This window comes from Stenella coeruleoalba (assembly GCF_951394435.1).
Source record: "Stenella coeruleoalba genome assembly, chromosome: 2".
Classification (NCBI taxonomy): domain Eukaryota; kingdom Metazoa; phylum Chordata; class Mammalia; order Artiodactyla; family Delphinidae; genus Stenella; species Stenella coeruleoalba.
In genome coordinates this window covers 36,299,898-36,319,155 of record NC_137147.1, presented here as the reverse complement: position 1 = coordinate 36,319,155, position 19,258 = coordinate 36,299,898, and the positions used below count along the sequence as shown (strand labels likewise).

At 50.8% G+C, this 19,258-nt stretch overlaps 1 protein-coding gene across 2 annotated transcripts in view; it reads right to left on the bottom strand.

Moving 5' to 3' along the window:
* The window catches only part of SPTB (spectrin beta, erythrocytic), a 121,172-nt gene that overhangs the window by 36,315 nt on the left and 65,599 nt on the right, over positions 1 to 19,258 (bottom strand). For both annotated transcript variants that reach the window (XM_079914756.1, XM_079914755.1), the window contains exons 3-14: positions 11,433 to 11,584; positions 9,986 to 10,159; positions 8,906 to 8,997; positions 8,427 to 8,507; positions 8,002 to 8,117; positions 7,517 to 7,629; positions 6,505 to 6,692; positions 4,595 to 4,712; positions 3,874 to 4,032; positions 2,647 to 2,949; positions 1,555 to 1,705; positions 77 to 944 (exon numbers count right to left, since the gene is read on the bottom strand). In XM_079914756.1, the coding sequence (XP_079770882.1) occupies positions 77 to 944; positions 1,555 to 1,705; positions 2,647 to 2,949; positions 3,874 to 4,032; positions 4,595 to 4,712; positions 6,505 to 6,692; positions 7,517 to 7,629; positions 8,002 to 8,117; positions 8,427 to 8,507; positions 8,906 to 8,997; positions 9,986 to 10,159; positions 11,433 to 11,584 (2,515 nt within the window). The remainder of the gene's footprint in view (positions 1 to 76; positions 945 to 1,554; positions 1,706 to 2,646; positions 2,950 to 3,873; positions 4,033 to 4,594; positions 4,713 to 6,504; positions 6,693 to 7,516; positions 7,630 to 8,001; positions 8,118 to 8,426; positions 8,508 to 8,905; positions 8,998 to 9,985; positions 10,160 to 11,432; positions 11,585 to 19,258) is intronic.

The following is a 19,258-nucleotide window of genomic DNA, read 5'->3' as shown; positions in this document are numbered from 1 at the left end:
GTGGATCTGGAGGCTGTTCCAGCACTAGGAGCACAGACCGCGTAGGGGGAGGCGAGAGGGAAGGGCCGGCCCTGACCTGTGCTGCACGACCTCCAGGTCCTCCAGCGTGTCTGGGATGTCCATCTGGGCCAGCCACTTCCCCTTCTCGCCCATCCACAGTTCACAGGCATCCGTCTCCCCGAACACCGTGTACAGGTCCAGGGCATCCTGCAGCCTCTGCCGACGCATGTCCGCTTGGGCCACCACCTGCACGTAGAGATCCCGGAGGGCCTGCAGTCGGTTGGTCACATCTGGGGAATCCCGAAACTCTTGGGGGAACCCCTTGGCCTGCTTTTCCAGATGCTCCATCACCCCGCGGTTCTCCTCTAGCTCCTCCATAAAGTCCTTGTGCTTCTTGCCCAGGGCCTGTGTGGCCCCTTCATCCTGCCCCACATCTCCCGAGAGCAGCCGGTGGGCATCTTGCAGCCAGGCCTTCAGATCGTCCGCATCGCCCTGGAACTGAAAGAAGTTCTCCGCGTCCTGGAGGTTCTTCTTGCGGAAGGCAGCCAGCTCCTTCAGCTGGTTCCACTGGGCAGACACCTCCTTGATCCGGGCCTCGATCTGCGGGTGCCCAAACTCCTTGCGTGCAACCATGCCCTCAGCCTCCTGGAAGATCTGGTCCAGGTGGGCGTCCAGCCCGCGCAGCTCGTCCTCGAAGGCCTTGTGCTTGCGCTGCAGGATGAGCACACTGGTCAGGTCCTTGCCATAGTCCAGGGAGGAGTAAATCTGCTCCTTCTCTTTGATCCAGCTCTCGGTCTCATCCATCTCCCAGAAGAACTTCCAGAGCCGCTTGGACTGCTCCAGCTGGGCCTTGCGTCCGGCTGCCGTGTTGCTCAGCTCCTCGAAGCACTGCTCCAGGTGGCTGACACGGTCCTGGATGACCCGGGGGTCGCAAGGCTGGTACCCTGGGAGGAATGGGAGGAGGGAGGACAAAAAGGGTAAGGGCTTCATCTGAAGGGCAACCTTCAGATCAGGTGCCAGGCTAGGACCATGTTGTCTAGAACCTGCCATCTCACTGGGGCTTTGGGATTGGACGCAGGGGGTCCCAGTTCCCAGTTGCTTAGAGGACAGGCTGTTAATTAGTTCTTTTTAATGAATTCCCACAAAAAATTCAGGAATAAGAGAGGTTAAAAGTTGGGTCAACTCTCACTAGAAATGCACAATGTAAAATTATTTTTAAGGAGAACCAGGCACAAATTTCAAGATGATTCTTCAAAGAGGCAGTGGGGGTCACCTATCTGAGACCAGAAGCTGTAAACCTAAATTGTCTCTGTCATAACTTGAACTAGCAGAGAGAATGAAAGACGGAGCATGCCTTCTTGGTTCTTATAAATCCTTCTGATTATAGATGGCCAATGCAGTTGCCTGTCCTCTGAAGAATTTTGCTATCCCTCAAACTTCTTTCTTGCACCATTAGTTGATGAAAGAGGCAGAATTGTACAACTAGATTTATCCAAGCTGGGGTGCTGGAGTGCTGAGCCAGAGGCCTCAACAGGAAAACACCTGTGGCCTCACCTGGCTCCTCAGTGAACTGAAGAGTGGCTGTGATGATCGCATTCACTTTGTCCCCTTGGATGGCGATGTCAGCCTCCATCAACTTGTGTTTTTGGAGCAAGTCCTCGACCTCCAACAAGTGCTTCCCGAACTCGGCAGACAAGAGGTGAGCCTGGCAAAGAGGACAGATAAGGTAGAGGGAGCGAGGAGAGGTGAAGAAACCCACTCGCTAGGAGAAGACCCCTCTGAAGGGAGCGTCCGTGGCGTGTTGGGGCCGGGATGAGTCAGATGCAGCTGGAAAACAGCTGCTGCTCAGCGGGAAAGAAGCTACAGAGCAGGAGTTCCCACTGGGGATGCCCGTTAAAATCATTCAGGGAGGGCTTCCCTGGTGGCACAATGGTTGAGAGTCTGCCTGCCGATGCAGGGGACACAGGTTCGTGCCCTGGTCCGGGAGGATCCCACATGCCGCGGAGCGGCTGGGCCCGTGAGCCATGGCCGCTGAGCCTGCACGTCTGGAGCCTGTGCTCCGCAACAGGAGAGGCCACAACAGTGAGAGGCACGCGTACCGCAAAAAAAAAAAAAAAAAAAAATCATTCAGGGAGCACCTTTCAGGAGCTCAAGCCCTATACTCAGTCTCCTATGTGTGTCCCTGACTTGGGGCCTGGGCATGTGTATTTTTAGAAAGCTCTGTGGTCAGTCTGATGTGCATCCTCAGTTGAGAGCCACTGCGGTAGAGGGAGAGGAGACAGACTTCTTGGTGGCTATGTGCCGGGTGGTCTGGGTTCCCACCAGAGTCAAATCGTGATTACCCAGAGCCTGATTCTCCAGGCTCCTGATGGATGTCTGCGTCTTCTAGGCCCTGCAGGTTGGCACCTGCGCTACTATGAACCCCAGATTTCTTGATCACGGGGAATACAGAAGATCTGGGCTGGAGCAGTGTGAGCTAAGGCGTTGAGAGGCGGATGCAGCCCGATGCTGTGCTGCCTCGGATTCTCCACTCTGACTCAGGGAGGTGGGGCTGGGAGGTGCCTATGGAAGCACGCTCCCATTGCAGGGCAGGTGCTGAAGCCCCAGGCGGACACGGGGGTGGGGGATGGGGGTGCCTGAGCCCACCTTGATCTCGTCCATCCAGTCGATGCTGTGCAGCATATCCTGGAAGAGCTTCTGCAGGGCCAGCGTCTTCTCAAGCCTCTGGCGCCGGGACTGCAGCAGCTCCTGCAGGTAGCTCCACAGGCGCAGGACGTTGTCCTTGCGGGCCGTGATGCGCTTCTGGTCGTGGTAATTCTCCCGTTCCAGCTCCTGGGCCAGGTCCTCCAGGGCCCTCACCCGCTCCTCGTAGGCAGCTGTGTCCGTCTCAATGGCCTCATGCTTCTTCTTGGCAGCCTCCACAGCTGCCAGGTCGTACCCGAAATTATCCTGTCCCCCAGGGAAGAAAACAGGCAGCTCAATCAGGCTCCCCCTGGCTGGTCCCCAAACGCAGAGAAACAGCGGTTCCCTCCGGAACAACAGCTGGACGGGAAAGCCCTTTCCCAACGAGTTACTTCTGCCATCTTTTCCAGCCTATCTTATCAGAGCCAAGTTCCAAAGACTAAGTGTCTCACAAGAACCTTTACAAGAAGCTTGTGATTTGACTCACTGTGCCATCCTTGTGGGTAACACTGGGTGAATATTACTAACAGAGCTCTTTCACCACCTGCTGGCACTCACCACCCGGCCTTGTGCAGACCTGCCCGATTCTGGGCAGGAAGGGGCTTCTCACTAGGAAACCATGCAGCTGTACACGGGTGGTTTACCCCCATGCTATCTGGGGCACATGCATGCTCTCCAATGCTCTCAGAATGCTTGCTTTCCCCTTTCTGGATGAAAGGGGAAATTTGATTCCAAGCTGCAAGTGGGAAGGAACAGATGCTCTCAGGGAGAATCAGTCCCGGGGTCAATTTTCAGCTAGTGAAATGTGACACAGCCCCAGAGGCCAGAGTCCAAGGGGCATGTCTGACACATACGAGGTGCACTGCTTTCATCACATCCCCGGAGGACCACTGAAATGTCAGCCTGAACTCTGGCTCTAGGTGACGCCACTGGCTCACGTGAGACAACTTTTGGGGCCATTTTTGGGTTGTGTGGCTCTTTCCTAAAGATGAGGCTTTGTCAGTCTGGGAGAGTTCCTTTTCAGATGTGAATCTCGATCCGCCCAGTCACAGGGAGCAGGGCTGCGAGACCTGTGGGGAGGCTTAGCCTGCTGCCGCCACCGAGCGACCAGCGTGGGCTCCAGCCCTGCTGTCTACTGGGGGCTCTGGAAAGCTCCCCCTCTCCTGCAACCCCAAGTGCGGCCCCCTTTACCTGGGCCACAAGCCGCTGGTTTTCATTGAGCCACGTCTCTCTCATGGCAGCCTTTCGGTCAAAGCGCCGGGCCAACTGCTCTAGCTTCTCCTGCCGGATGAGCTCCTCCCTCAGAGCCAGCTCCCGCCGGTACTCAGCTTCCTCCAGGCTTTCCCAGGCCTGCACGAGGGGCAGAGGAGAGCTCTTGGGATTTGGGGGTCCCGACTCTTTCACCCAACACTGAGGAGCCCACTAGCAAACCCGCTGCATCCCCATTCTTATGGCAGCTTTGAGCTGGAAATGTGCAGCTACGGCCTCTTTTTCTTTTTTAATTTTTTAAATTGAAGTATAGTTGACCTACAATATTGTATTAGTTTCAGGTGTATAACAGTGATTCAATATTTTTATAGATTATACTCCATATAAAGTTGTTATAAAATATGGGCTATATTCCCTGTGCTGTGCATTAAATCCTTGTATCTTATTTATTTTATACCTAGTACCTCCCCTTCACCTATCTTGCCCCTCCCTCCACCCCTGAACAGGGCGCTGAATGGATGCTTGCTGGGTGGAGTCTGACCTCTCAGGGCTAAGCTCAGATAGCACCCTCAATAGCCAGGTGTGTCATTAATAACACCACAGAAAGTGGCTTGGTTTAACCCTGTCCAGGGACCATTCCCTGTGCCCTTATCAGGAACTCAATCAACACACTGGCAACGTGAAATGGAAAACGTTGCTGTACCCGGTTGATGTCGGACACGAGTTTCCCATCATGGGGCGTGTACACTTTCTGATTGTTGGCTCTCATCCGTGACTGGAGGGTAAAAAGTAGGACTTCTAGATTCCCCTTCTCCTGAAACCTGTCAAGAAAAAAGAGGTAGGGAGATGAGTGTCGAGATTCCCACAGCCAGTTTTTTTTTTTTCCTTCTAATTTTCTGGTCAGCCATGCGGCACGTGGGATCTTAGTTCCCCGACCAAGGATCAAACCCGCGTCCTCTGCATTGGAAGCGTGGAGTCTTAACCACTGGACCACCAGGGGAGTCCCAGCCAGTTGTTCTTTTTTAAGTGAACATGGAACCCTGGCATCTTGGAGCTCGGATAGCAAAACACATTTCTCTTAAAAAAGTAAAGAGGATCTACATAGGTTTACTTACCTGTTAAAAGATCTATCAATCTATCATACTCGCCAGCTGAGATCTAATAGGGGATGAGTCTTTGCAACATAAACCAGAGAAAACGACTACTGCAGCATTTGCTTGTCATTTGCTTCCACGGAGGAATGGCTAACTGGACTGTTCTGGTAATTCCTATAGGTATCAAGTTTTACTAAGCCATACAAAGAAACTCGTCCCTGTTCTGCACACAGTTGAAGGCTTTTGACTAGTTCTTTACTCAGTTTTTTGCTGAGTGAGTCAATAAAACCATGTATGTTCTTACGTGGAAGCAGCACTGTCCACGTAAGAAGATACTGCACCGAGAGCAACTTTCACCTGAGTACAAATGAGTCAGCTCTCCTGACAACAGTGCAAAAGCCCAGATGCTTCTGAGAGGGGAGGAAAGGCTAGGCTCCGGGAGGACGTTAGGGGTAGGAGATGAGAACCGGCAACAGGATGGATTTCTGGAACCCAGGGTCCAAGCTCCAGGTAACTGGGTACTTTCCCATTTCTGCCCGTAGCCAAGTATGTACCCACTTCTACCTCCACCACGCAGTAGTCAGAGATCAGCTGGTAAGCAAGGTCCCCACCCTGAGGCCAGCCTAATTCATCTGCCTGCGCACAGGCCCTGCAGGAGGGCTGTGGCCTCGAGCACTGTCTACGCAGCCAGGAGATGCTACCCCTGTGTGCAGCGCCTGGTAGACTCACGGGGCACGTTATCTGTATTGGATTTAGGACTTTAAAAGTGGGTTAGTGTCAGGCCAGAAATCAGATACTTGTTTATAGTACATCCTAGACTCCGTGTCTCGCCTCTCCCTGCTTGCCAGTCATGAATGAATGAGCCGGGGAGGAACCACCGATGGTGGTTACCACCGATGAGCTAGAAATCTATTTCTGGGGAGCTGGCCAAGCTAAGGGCGGGCGAGCTGGAATGCCCCGTGTCTGTGTGGGTGTGCGCGTGCACGCGTGTGCACAGCTATGTTTGCACGTGCCTAGGTGCACGTAGGCCCTGCACACGCTGGAGTGAAGCAGAGGTCCCGAGAGGCAGACTGAGTGCTCTGCTAATGGATGAGCAGTGACAGATGGGAGAGAAAGAAGGATGTACTCGATGATCAACAAGGCCTCACGTGGAGAGCTCTGGGGCTGTGGATGCAGAGGTCATTACCAAAGAACAAACCCGCAGCTCAGTGCACAGAAGAGAGAGGAACTTTCCAGCACATTCTTTAAAGATACCCTGAAGTCTGAGATTTCACTGCTGCTCCCCTTCAGGGATCTGGGAAAGTGTTTCTTTGGCTATGAGCCAGGGGTTACTCAGTGCCCACTGCCTGTAGGCAGACGGCTTGGGAGCAGGGAGACAAAACGGGATGAAGTAGGTGACAGATGGGCAGCTCTCTAACCTCCAGGAGCCGCCTCCCGGATTCCTTCTCCAGGCCCGCCAACCTCCTGGAGGTGGTTTCTCGGCCGTGATGCCCGCCCTCCCGAGTGCCCAGGCCCTTACTTGGGCGGCTTCTCCACGGTGCGGTAGGTACTGAAGGCCTGCAGCTGCTGCTGGACGCCGGTCAGGGAGTTGGCGAACTTGCGGCTGTTCAGGACAGTGATGGTCTGCTCGATCCAGGTGAGCAGGTCTGAGGCCAGCCCGCTGTACTTTTCAATCATCTTCTCGGTCTCAATGGCGTGGTCAATTACCTAAGGAATCACCTTGTGACTCATCCTCGTCAGAAGGGCGAGGACGCCCGTGAGGATGCCGACCGGGACCACAATCGAGGTGGTCCTCCTCCTTGCGAGCCCTGGAGCGTTTACGTTGGGTTTGTTCCCTGAGCCCAAGACCACTGCTGAGCAGGGGGCCGGACTGGAAGTGCGCCGGCAATGTCAGGAGGGACCTGGCTGTGCTCAGGACGGGAGCAGCACCCCCCTCCCGAACCCTGTAAAAGACTGGAAAGCTGTCTGTGCTTTCCAATCCAGCCGCCAGAGAGGCCAAGGTCCTGTTTATTTAAGAGTGGGTATTAGGGATCGAAGGCTTCCTGGCATTGTCTTTGCTAAACACCAGTGCACGAAGATGAATGAGAAACGGTCCCTGCCCTGGACGGGCAAAAGACCCAGCCGGGGAAAGGACTCTGGCACGAGGGTCCGTACAGTGGGGTGGCTCCCCTGTACAGTAGGCTGCGGAGCCTAAGAGGCTTGAAATCACAATAAACTAACAAGTAAAGAGCCTGTTTTGTTCCTGTGGGAATGCTCACGAGACATGGGTCTGCAGGTGGAAGGTCGGCTCAGAGCTAAGGGCCATGACCTTGTTCGGGACAGACCATCAACCTGTGTTGGAATTCAGCTTGGGAGCCATTAACCTGGCAATGCTTGGCTTCAGAGGAAGTTGGTGGGGGGTGGTCTGCACCCTCTCCCACAGCTGGGGTCCAGACACAAAGCTCTTAGGGTAGAAAGGGAGCATCTCAGTCAGGGCCTGTGCGTGGCAAGCAGGGAAATGGTGACACTCTGGTTACGCAGCAGCTCGGTACCTTGCCAACGCGCTTGCCCTCCACTGCCAGCACCTTCATCTTGGAGAAGTAGTGGTAAAACGCCACCACGTAGGTGATGATGGATTTCTCGTCAGGGTTTTCTGTGAAGACATCTGCAAGGGGAAAGGGTGGGCTCTCAGGACCAATTGCAAGTTGGAAATGTCAAGCTCAGGGGGTTCATCTCCCTGTGTCTCCAGCACGAAGTTCAACTATAGGCACCAAGTGACAGGCGAGAGTGGAAGAGGAATCGCCCGTGATTTTAGTGAGAGGATGAAATCCATATTAGGACCACAAAGAATGAAAGAGGGGAAAAGGATGGAAAGACTACAGTGGGCCCCCAATCAGGCAGGGGAGGTGTCAGGAACCAGCTTGGGTCTGAAGAGCAGGCCGGAGCGGAGCCCTGGCCCGGCCACCACGCCCACGGCTCTCCCAGCACGGCCCACACTCCTCCGGGCGCCCTGACGGTCTCGTGGGCGCTGGCTCACCTTCAGGGTCGAGGAGCGGGATGATGCCCAGCTGTCGCTCAGCCACGTCGAACGCGTGCTCCAGGTTGTGCCGGGCGTTGGAGTCCTTCAGCTTATCAAAGTCAATCAGGTCGGGCCTGGGGACGAAGCCAGACTGTTAGAGGGCAGGGGGCATGGCATCCCCACCAAAAGGGCAAAGCCCCTGGGCAGACGCAGGCGGGTGGCTGAGCCGGAGAAGTGAGAGGAGGAGACGGGACAGAGGAGGGAGCTGTGAGCACCAGCGTGTGAGGAAGGGGGATTTAAGGGAGGCAGGATGCCGAGGGTGAGAGGAGAAGGCGTTGCGGCTGTACCATTCCTGTGACGCCTACATGTAAAGTGCAAGGTGTCCCAATCCCCCCAGGGCTCCCTGGCTCCCACAGGGGTTCCCGCTCCGCTCCCCCTCTTACCGGTGCTTGTGGATCAGGGCGTTGAAGGCTAGGCCATCCTTCCAGCTGGAGGTGAAGTTGGTGACATTGACATGGGGGTAGCTGCGTCCAAGAAAAGCATTCAGAGCTAAGAAACAGATTCTTCCGGGGTCCCTACAGGTGTGTGAACCCAGGGCCAACACCCAGGAGAGGAGGGGACTGGACCCTTCCTGAGCCCCTTCAACAAGAAGGCAGCCGTTAAGTCACACAAAGAGGCTCCCTCGTCAGGTGGGCCCAAGAGACTCTCGCCCCCAACAGACCCCATGGTCTGACCCAGGCAATCTGGGGATAGACTCCTGTATTCAGGGCCTGTAAGAATCAGGTCAGGATAGACTGGGCATCAACTACATCCAAACGGATGTAGTTCTGGGTGATGGCGTCTATGTCCCCTGGGGACGGCAATGCTTGGGAGGCACGGGGGCTGGTGAGGAACGTGGTAGTGGCTGGTCCCCAGGGCATACCCTGCCGTCTTCATCTGACACCATAACAGCAATGCGTCCTTAGCTGAGCGTGTCTCGCGACCTTCCTGAGTCTGGACAACGATGTCCTGAATCTGTGGGCACAGGAACAAGAGAGGGAAGACTTAGATTTGCATCTGACCCAGAGCCTCCCTGCTCTCCCTGGAAGGCCTCCTCCGTCCTTCCTCCTCTGTAGCCGTCCATCCGGTCGCCAGCCCTGCAGCTGCCCCGCAGCCTGAGGCCCCGGGTCCTGGAGGCCTGTTTCCCTGCCTTGTCAGCTTCTCCACGTCAGAGGAGACCGCTTCAACTTGAAACCCTAAGGGGAGGCCAAGAATAAACAGCAGGATGGCCTCATTCCTCCTCAGGAGGTACGATGCCACCTGGGCCATGGAACGGCATGAATGTTGCAAGGTACTGTATTTTGATGATAGCAGCTCCTCTTGCCTTTTCATCCTCCCCAATTCTGCTGTTATTACCGTTTCATCGTACACACCCTCAGAGAGTGAGATTGGACACCCAAGACCACTTGGGTGAGATCTTCAGGCCAGGAGTTGTGTGTTATCTTCCTTCTCCCTGCCCTTCCCTCCTCCAACTAGGTTCTTTCTGTCCCCAGACCAGCAGGTGGAAGGCTCTGCTTTCCTCCCCTCGTGCTTTCTAAATTCCTTGCAAATAAGCGACCTTGAATTTCAGGGTGGGAAGAGAAAAGCTTCTGAATGAAAAACATAAAAGCAGATCTTCTGCACTCTTGCAATTTCTGAATCAAACTATTTAAAAAACCAAAAAGTGACACACGTGGGGGGAAGGGGACGAAAGTAGGTCTTCCAGCCAGATCTCAGCCCAGCTACTAATTTCTATCCTCTCTCTCAAAAGACTACACTATGGACTGAACAGCTCATCCTGAGCTTCCGCAACTTGGCGATGCTCAGGATGGTTTCTCCTTCCTATAAGCATCATCCCACAGGACGGGCTTCTAGCCTCCCAGAACGTGCAAACACTCGCACTTAGTCACCATTTTCTAAGATTCCCAAACCCAGTCTGGCCCAGGGAAGCTCCCTCCACCCGCTCTGCCCCCCGGGAACCCACCTGGAAGCGGAGGATGATGGTCCAGATGAGGCCCAGGACCAGGCGGTGGTTGCCATCCACGATGTCGTGGGAGCCCATGTTCTCCAGGTGCACACGCTGCTCCTTCAGGAACTGCAGGGCCTTGTCCACATTCTCCAGGCAGTGGATGCGCATCTTCCCCTTCGTGGGCTTTGGCTGAGGGACAGCATTGCCCCGTGGGCATGGAAGAACCTCATGGTCACGCGTGGACCAGCTCCGGTCATCAGCGACCACCCTCCATGCCAAACTCCAACTCCCATGCTCACTCCTTGACACTTTTCAACCCCATCCTTCCAGCAAAGTTCAGAGGCTCCCTCTCTTGAGCACCCAGAGCTCTGCAAGTGGGCTGCATCAGTACTGTTCCTGGGTCTAAACAAAGGCTTCTGAGTGGGTGATAAGTGGCATTCAAATATAGTAACACAACAGGTAGTTCGTTGAGCACTTACTATGTGCTAGGCACAGTTCTAGGAACTGTTTACTGCTGGTTGGTGATAAGAGTGGCTTTTAGTGTGGTGACTGATAATGAGTCCATTCTGCCATCCAACCTCCTCCCTCCCCACCCCCAAACGGCCTCAGTCAAAGCTCAAGGGGACCCCCATTGATGAGTAACTGCATCATCTGAAGGTTTCTTAGCGGTAACTCTCTCTAGTGGGGTAAGAGGCATTCTTTAACTTCAGCCTGGAGTTGAAAAGGCAACTGATGAATGTGGTACCTTTCATTCAAACCCTGAGGTCTTAGGCTACTACATCAGGTAAAGGTATCGGTTTACACATGGGGGAAATGAGGCAAAGAAGGTCCTGCCTCATAGGCCCAAGGTCATAATGGAAGTAACTGAGCAAAACATGAGCCTTGATCTGGTTCTCCTGCAGGGGCAACGTTACCACCGGGTGGGTTACAACTAAGAGGGCCTGTGATAAACTTCCACTTGTTAGAGTGATGGATACACAGGAAAATATCTTTCACACTTTCCTCCTCGTTCCAAGAAGGAGGCAAATTTTTCCAGCTGGGTAATGGGATATGTCTTAGCCTGCGCAAGGAGGCTGAGGGTGGGCCCGCTGCAGGCCAGTCACAGATAACCAGGTGCCAAGAGGAGACAGTCAAGACCTCTGCATGGCTTCTGGGAGGAGCATGAAGGGGTGGGAGCGGCCAGAAGGAGGCAAGAAATTCTGAAATGCTTCAGCAAAATTAACAAATGTTTTGATGATATATTAGATGGAAAGCCAGGCATTTATGCTGGGACATATTTAGATGAACACGTTCAGAGAACCCAGTCAGCCACACGGACACCTCACATCATTAGTACTGAAACCTCCCAAAAGAATAGGGAGAAACCTTGGAAGGCCATGAGAACTGGAGAGGCCCCCAGACCATGTGTGTCCTGAAGAGGGGACAGAGCACCAGCCACTGGGCCTAGGGAAAGGGGCTTTACCAGCATCTCTCCAGAGAGCACTTCCAACAGCCTGATAAGCATCCTCCCATCCCGCAGGTCCTTGTAGAGGTCAGTGATGCGGCAGGACACGCGCGCCAGGTGTGAGTTCACCCATTTTGTGAAGGTTTTCTTCTGAACGACTTCCCGCTCATCTGGGTGGGGAGAAGAGCCTTGGGTGAGGTGCCTGAGGTTGGCAGGGTCCATTTGCAATGTGACATGGGGCTGAAGGGTTTTTCACCTTAACCCCAGAGTCGCCCCATCCCTGGCAGAGGAGGTCAATGTATCCATTCCATCCCCTTCTGAGGAGCATTTCTGACCAGAGCGTAGCCTTTTGGCTTCACAGGTCCACGTGCCATGACTGGGGCAATGAAGAGGTAACTTCCACCACCACGGTATCAAGACACCCCTAGTCCAGTCACCTGATTCCCTGTGCGCATCTGAATGCCCTGGACCACTGGGCCAGCGAGCTCAGAATTCAATGCCAGGTTCACCCGTCCACCCGTCCAACAAATACTCCCTCTGCCTAGAATGCTGTCTCTCGGACCCTCCAGCCCTCACCCCATTCACCTAACTCCTAGTCATCCTTTAGGAGTCAGTGGAAACAGTGCTTCTCCGGGAAGCTTTTGTGACCTCTCGCCTAGGTTCTGTCTCTCCTTGCGTGCCCTGACCCCTGCATCTGCATTTCTCATTTCTCTCTCCTCATATTCAGATGAGTTGAAAGTCTGTCTTTCCTGCAAGCCTGCAGGCTCCTTGAGCCCAGCAAAATCTGTCTGTCTTGTTCACTTCTGAATCCCCAAGGCCTGGAGTCTGGCACACAGTAGGTCTCCAGAGCTGCACTGTAGCTTACCATGCAGAGGTTTATTCAGCTCCTACGCCAGGCCTGCTGAGACATAAAAGAACAAACCGCCTGCCCTCAAGGAGCTGCTGGCAGGTGGAGGAGAGAGATGTGCATGGAAACAGTGAGATCATGTGGAATGTGTGATCCATGTAGGCTGAAGGGTAGTGGGGGCTTGGGCTGGGGGCGGTGCATGGCACTAAGCTCTCCTTCGCTCCCGCAGAGTGGCAGGCAGGATTTTCCATCTTCAGACCCGGGAAGCTGACATGCCACCCCCAGCCTAAATCAGCCTCAGACCAAACCAAGCTTCCAGCCCAGGCTGTACCAGTTCAGGTGGGCTACCTTTTTTGTGTGTGTGGTACGCGGGCCTCTCACTGCTGTGGCCTCTCCCGTTGCGGAGCACAGGCTCCAGACACGCAGGCTCAGCGGCCATGGCTCACCGGACCAGCCGCTCCACGGCATGTGGGATCTTCCCGGACCGGGGCACGAACCCGTGTCCCCTGCATCGGCAGGCGGACTCTCAACCACTGCGCCACCAGGGAAGGCCTGGGCTACCTCTTAACACCTCTGTTAAAATATATACAGGGTACTGTAAAATAAATGCTGGTACCTATATGGTTAGGGCTGGGAAGCTTGATCAAGATGCTGGAGAGAGGACAGAGGCTGGGACAGCAGAAAGAATGGGGACAGGGTGAAAGAGAGAGAGAAGAGGGGCAGAAAAGATAGAAACAGGAAGAGAAGTTTGCTTTAGTGAACAGTCTGTGGCAACCTGCTTCTGGGCACTCTTGCGGAGGATTCTAGGCAGGAGATGACCAGGCTATGTGGTCATGGGCCTGGTCCCTGGGGGGGGGGGGGGGGGGGGCCGTGGAGGGTCCCTGGGGAGAGTGTGCTCAGGTTGGTCACAGTCAGGGCAGACTCCGAGCTGTCCAGCCAGGGGAAACTGTAGGTGCCGTGGGAACAGGCTAAATGTCTGCTCAGCTGAGCCCAAACTGTGGAAGGGCTGGCTTCTTAAATTATTAAATGTCTGACTTAATAACAACAAAAAGAGGAGCCCAGCCAGCATGGCCTCGAGGGTATAAGCCTGGCAGTTTCTGAGGCTCACAGCATCAAATTCCTTCCTACTTCATGGCTATTTTGGTGTTAGGAACTCAGACCCTTTATTCGCTTATTCATTCATTCAGCAATTGTTCACTGTACAGCTGTTAGGTGCCAGGCTCTGGGTGGAGGGGGAGGCAGCCAAGGACACGAAGGCGCCCCCATCCTTGACGCAAACTCCGTTATAAATATGATGAGTGCTGGAGTCACATGAAAAGAATTCTACGGAAGCCATCTAAATAAGACTTCCAAGAAGAGCAAAAATACTACTAGCGACTCTACAAATCTGTAATAAATATAAAATTAAAATGCCACTTGTTTGTTCTGGGCCTCTGGGCAACGGTTCAGGGGGAAAAGCCCCCTTACTCTATTGGACCACTTCCCTGATTTCAAGGACTGCTTCAGCAAAATGTAACTAAAGTTCTGATGATATATTGGACGGAAAGCAATTGCATTTATGCTGGAGCATGTTTAGATTCAACAGAGCCAGCCTCAGTCCCACGACGCTCTCCCTAGAGACCGGATCTGTGCTGTAAGAGGCTAACCCTTCCGACCGGTGGTGGAGCTTTGTCTAAGGGGCTGGAATTTGTTGCCCCTCTAGAGGTAAGTGTCTCAAAAAGTCAAAGTCCTTTCTTCCCATCTCCTTTTCTTGTCTTTAAGAATCTAAAGAGTTCATTATGTGGGTCTGAGACCTGTTTATTTGTGCTCAGCAAAGGGTAAGGAAGAGCTGGGCCGTGGAATTTAATTCTAGGCTGCCGGGCTGGCACACACATCGGTGCAGATGTAAATCACCCTTAGATCTCTCCAGTTCTCAACACACAAATAATGCTCCCTGGGCCCCAAAATGCTGGAGCTGCAGGTTTAGAGCTCAGGTAGGAGGCCTCCTGGCTGCATTTTACTTGAAGGCTGGGGTGCAATTGCCCAGGAACCCCAGTATCCTAAAACAGTCTGCAGTGTTGAGATGGGGGAAAGGTTCTGCGAGGCTCATGACGGTCATAAGGAGAGGAAGGCCCAGGGGTGGGGATTAATTTCCATCAGCTCATAGCCCTGGCTGCTCTGCATCAGCTCGCTCAGTGCATCCACTCCCAGCAGGCACTCAGTGGAGCGTTCTGAGTGCAGGAGAGGCGGGAGGCCCGGAGTGTGTGCACAGGCCGCGGAGGCAGCTGAGCATTGGGCCTGCTGTCCCCAGGAGACCTGGGCCATCCTGCAGGGAACCGCCGTGGAAAAGAGGCCTCAGCAAGGCCCTGCCATGGGCCAGGCCTTATTTCCAGAGCCCTAACCCTGCCAGTGAAGGGGAAGCGGGCAAGTCCACCAGCACGGCCTGAATCAAAGCTACCAGAACCTCAGAAAATACTCACATCTCTGCAACCATCGAGCTCGGGGCCTCTCCATTGCTGCCTGTTCCTCTCCCCTTTCCTTCCTAGGCTGTGGCCAGCCTCCTTCTTCCCTACAAAACTCCCCTTCCCCTCTGACCAGCTAGCTAGAGTCACTGTCTGGATATTGTGACCAAGTGCCCTTTCTTTTATGTCCCCCCTTCAAAGGTTTAATTTAAGGTCAGATAAACCCAGCAAAACTCAAGTGTTTACCCACTAATGAGTTCATACATGGAAAGTGCTTAAAACAGTAGCCAGCACACAGAAAGAAAGCTTGAGGTAAACATTAACTATCACTGTTATCACTGCTGCTACTATCGTTACTGCCTATAGGGCCCAGATGCTGCAGGGAGCACGAGGCAGGCTCACTCTCCCCAAGGGCCTCGCAATCTAGTTGAGGAAACGAGACACAGACCCACAAATAGTTTTGCAACCACACAAGAGATAAAGGGCAGTTCATTTAATAATACAAAGGCTGTCGCAAGGTAATATTGGATTAGTTACCAGATAAATGGCACATACAATAAATGGTCAGGGGTGAAAGAGGAGAGAGGTCATTTCCAATTGGGACACTCAAGGCGGGGCTCGTGAAGAAAACCACTTTGCACAGGCAGAAGAGGAAGGAGAGGAGCCACAAGATGGAATGCATAAAAGGATGGAGCTTGTTCAGGGGTTGTTGACTAGCTACAGGTAAGAAGAAAACATGTGGAAAATAGCTTTTATATCGGATGTGGAAAGCCTTGAAGGAAAAGCTAAGAAGTTTAGATTTAATCCTAGAGGTAAAAGGGGTGGCAGGATCCTTTCCTGAAATAGGAATTTGGAAAAGCCCCAATGATAATAAAAAGACAAAACATTTCAGCTTAAATTTTAAAACAATTGTGTAAAATCCATATAAATCTATAAAGTCTCCCAAGGCGCACCAAAGATTTGAACAATTGGAAAACTCACACTCAATTCTTGAATAGGAAAACTCAATATCATAAAGATGTCAATTTACCCTAAAGTTATATATTTAATATTATTTTTAAAATATTTATATTATATAATTTAAATTTGGGGGGAAACTAGACAAATGATTAGAAAACTTATTATAAAAATAAACAAAAACAGGGTTCCCTGCTGGCACAGTGGTTGAGAATCTGCCTGCCAATGCAGGGGATGTGGGTTCGATCCCTGGTCTGGGAAGATCCCACATGCCACAGAGCAACAAAGCCCGTGCGCCACAACTACTGAGCCTGCGTGCTGCAACTACTGAAGCCTGTGCACCTAGAGCCCATGCTCCACAACAAGAGAAGCCACTGCAATGAAAAGCCCGCACACTACAACAAAGAGTAGCCCCCACTCGCTGCAACTAGAGAAAGCCTGTGCACAGCAACGAAGACCCAACACAGCCAAAAATAAGTAAATTTATTAAATAAAATAAAATAGCTAGGAAAGTTTCAGAAAAGAAGAGTAATAAAGGGTAACCCACGTTCCCAGGTGTTTTTTCTAACAAATATTAAAGTATAGTAAAAAGTTATAATGATGAAACTGTGTGGTACTAGCATATGAATATATAGACACATCAATGGAAGAGAAATAGTCCCAAGTATATATAGGCATTTAATATCTGATAAAGGTGGCATGTCAAATATGAAGGGGAAAGATGGATTATTGGGTACAGGGTGTTGACAAAACTAGATGACCATCCAGGAAAAATTAAGTTAAATTCATATCTCACACTCCAGGATAAATTTCACTGTGGTCAAAAATAGAAATGTAAAAAATAAAACCATAAAAATACCAAAATCAATCATGATAGAATGTTTTTTATAATGTTAGTGTAGAGAAGGGCCTTCTAACTCTGAAACAAAATCCAAAAGCCATAAAATAAAATAAAAGATTGAAAGTTCAACTGCATCAAAAAAAGTTCTGTGTGAGATAAAATACCATAAGCAAAGTCAAACAAGCAAGGAAAATTATCTGTAACTCATATCACAAAGGGCTAACTTACCTAGTATGGTAAAGAACATGTACAGATTAATGAGGAAAAGACCAATAATCCAATAGCAAAATGGACTAAGAATGTGAACAAAGAGTTAATAGAAAAAAATTATAAAAGTCTCTTAATGTATAAAAAGTTGTCCAAGCTATTTATAATAGAAGTACAAATTACAAGTATACACATACACACAAACTTAATATACAGTCCTTAATTAGTTTGAACAAACTAATCATAAAAGTCATCTTTGAGACAACTGGGAAAATTTGAATATTAAGTGGGTATTAAATTGTATTATGGAATTCTTAATTATATTAGGTGTAATAACAGAATTATAGCTAGGTGGGAAATGCTCTTGTTATTCAGATATTCATACTAAAGTATTCTGATAAATTAAGTATTCTAGTAAAATGTCATGATAAATCTTCAATTTACTTTAAAAATACCTCTACCCCAAAATGGACAAGCAAATATGGCCAAATATTAACAGTTAAATCAAGGTGATGATTCTTTGTACTTTTTCTCTACTTTCTTGCATGTTTTAAAATTTTGATACTAAAGGTCCAAAAGCGAAATGAAAGTACATCAAGACACTATGTTTCACTTATCAGATGCACAAAAATCCAAAAGTGTGATAAAATACCACATTGGCAAGGATGCAGGGGAAAAAAACATTCACACGTTGCTGGAGAGGGTATAAAAGGCAATTTGGCAAGACGGATCAGAATTACAACTATACGTATTTTTGGACCCAGTAATTCCACTTCTAGGAATTTATCCTTCAGATAGACATACATTTACAAAATGATCTACATACGAGTTAATTCATTGCATTTTTGGAAATAGCAGGAGATTGGAAACAGCCTAAATGTCCACCAATAGAGGACTGGTTAAATTAAAATTATATGTCCATACAATGGAATACTATATCTGTTAAAAGAATGAGAAGGCTACTTGTGTACTAATATAAAACTATCTTCAAGATACATTGGGTGGGGGGACTTTCCTGGTGGCGCAGTCGTTAAGAATGCAGGGGACACGGGTCGAGCCCTGGTCCGGGAAAATCCCATATGCCGTGGAGCAACTAAGCCCGTGTGCCACAACTACTGAGCCTGTCCTCTACAGCCTGCAAGCCACAACTACTGAGCCCACGTGCTGCAACTACTGAAGCCCATGGGCCTAGAGCCTGTGCTATGCAACAAGAGAAGCCACTGCAATGAGAAGCCCACACACCGCAACAAAGAGTAGCCCCCGCTTGCCACAGCTAGAGAAAGCTCGCGCGCAGCAACGAAGACCCAATGCAGCCCAAAAAAAAAAAGATACATTGGGTGGGGAAAAAAGAACAATAAGGGACAACGTATGGTGAAAAAAAAAAGCTGAGAAAAACAATATAGACCATTTGCTAATATATGCATAAAACATTCCTGGAAAGATACATGAAAAACTGGTAACACTGGCTGTGGGAAAAGAACTGGGTCTGGAGGACTGAGATGGGAACGAAACTTATTATTTGCCCTTTTGTATCTTTTGAGTTTTACCTACCGGGTGTCTATATTACTTATTCAATACAGAAATACACTTTTCTTTTCTTTTTTTAAAATGAGCCAGTTTCCCAAGGCTCTATCTGTTTGTAGAACACATGGAAATATATTAACAATCATCATTTTTTTTTTGGCTGCGCTGCACAGCTTGCGGGATCTTAGTTCCCTGACCGACCGGGGATTGAATCTGGGTTCCTTGCGGTGGAAGCGCAGAGTCCTAGCTATTGGACCGCCAGAGAAGTCCCACACTTTTCTTTTTCTAAAGAAAATATTAAACTTTTTCTCACCCCCTTCTCCAAGATAGTTTAGTTCCTTTGTGCACCCCTGCGTCAGGGACTTTTCACCAGACAAAATTCATAAACATAGTCAACCACCTGAGCCCACGAGAGAGGTGGGAGGGAGAAGAAGGTGGTTTATGAGCTGAGAACACTCCTGTGACACCCTCCCCACCCTGGGACAGAGCCTGGGAGTGAGGTCTGTGGGTCTTGAGGGCAGCGAGGTACACTCTGCCCCACTGTGGCCACACAGCCACTCTAAGGACTTGCCCTCTAGAATATTCCCTACAAGGGTATCAAAGCGCACACCTCCCCTTAGGGTCAAGGCTCTTTCCTTCTCTTATGTTACACCTCTCCAGACTTCCTCTTGGTTCTTCCTTCAACCTCCCTCCATCATTCTTGCCAGTAGCACAGTAGCTGCTGGCCCCGCCCACTCTGGTACCTACTCTACTTCCTGAAGTCATGGACATCCTGGAAGTTTGTCATTAAAAGTCCCCAGTGGGGCTGTTATAAAAATAAGCCTTTTACCCATTGGCTGTTCTTGAGCTAAATGGTAAAGCTTTTACCCATTGGCTGTTCTTGAGCTAAATGGTAAAGCTGAAATATCTTATCTTTGGAAACAGTCACCCAGTTCTAGGACCATCTATTTATTCCTGCCATGGCTTCCTGTAAAATTCCTTGACTGTTTCATGCCTCTCCCTCTTTTCTCTGTTAAAAAATCTGCTC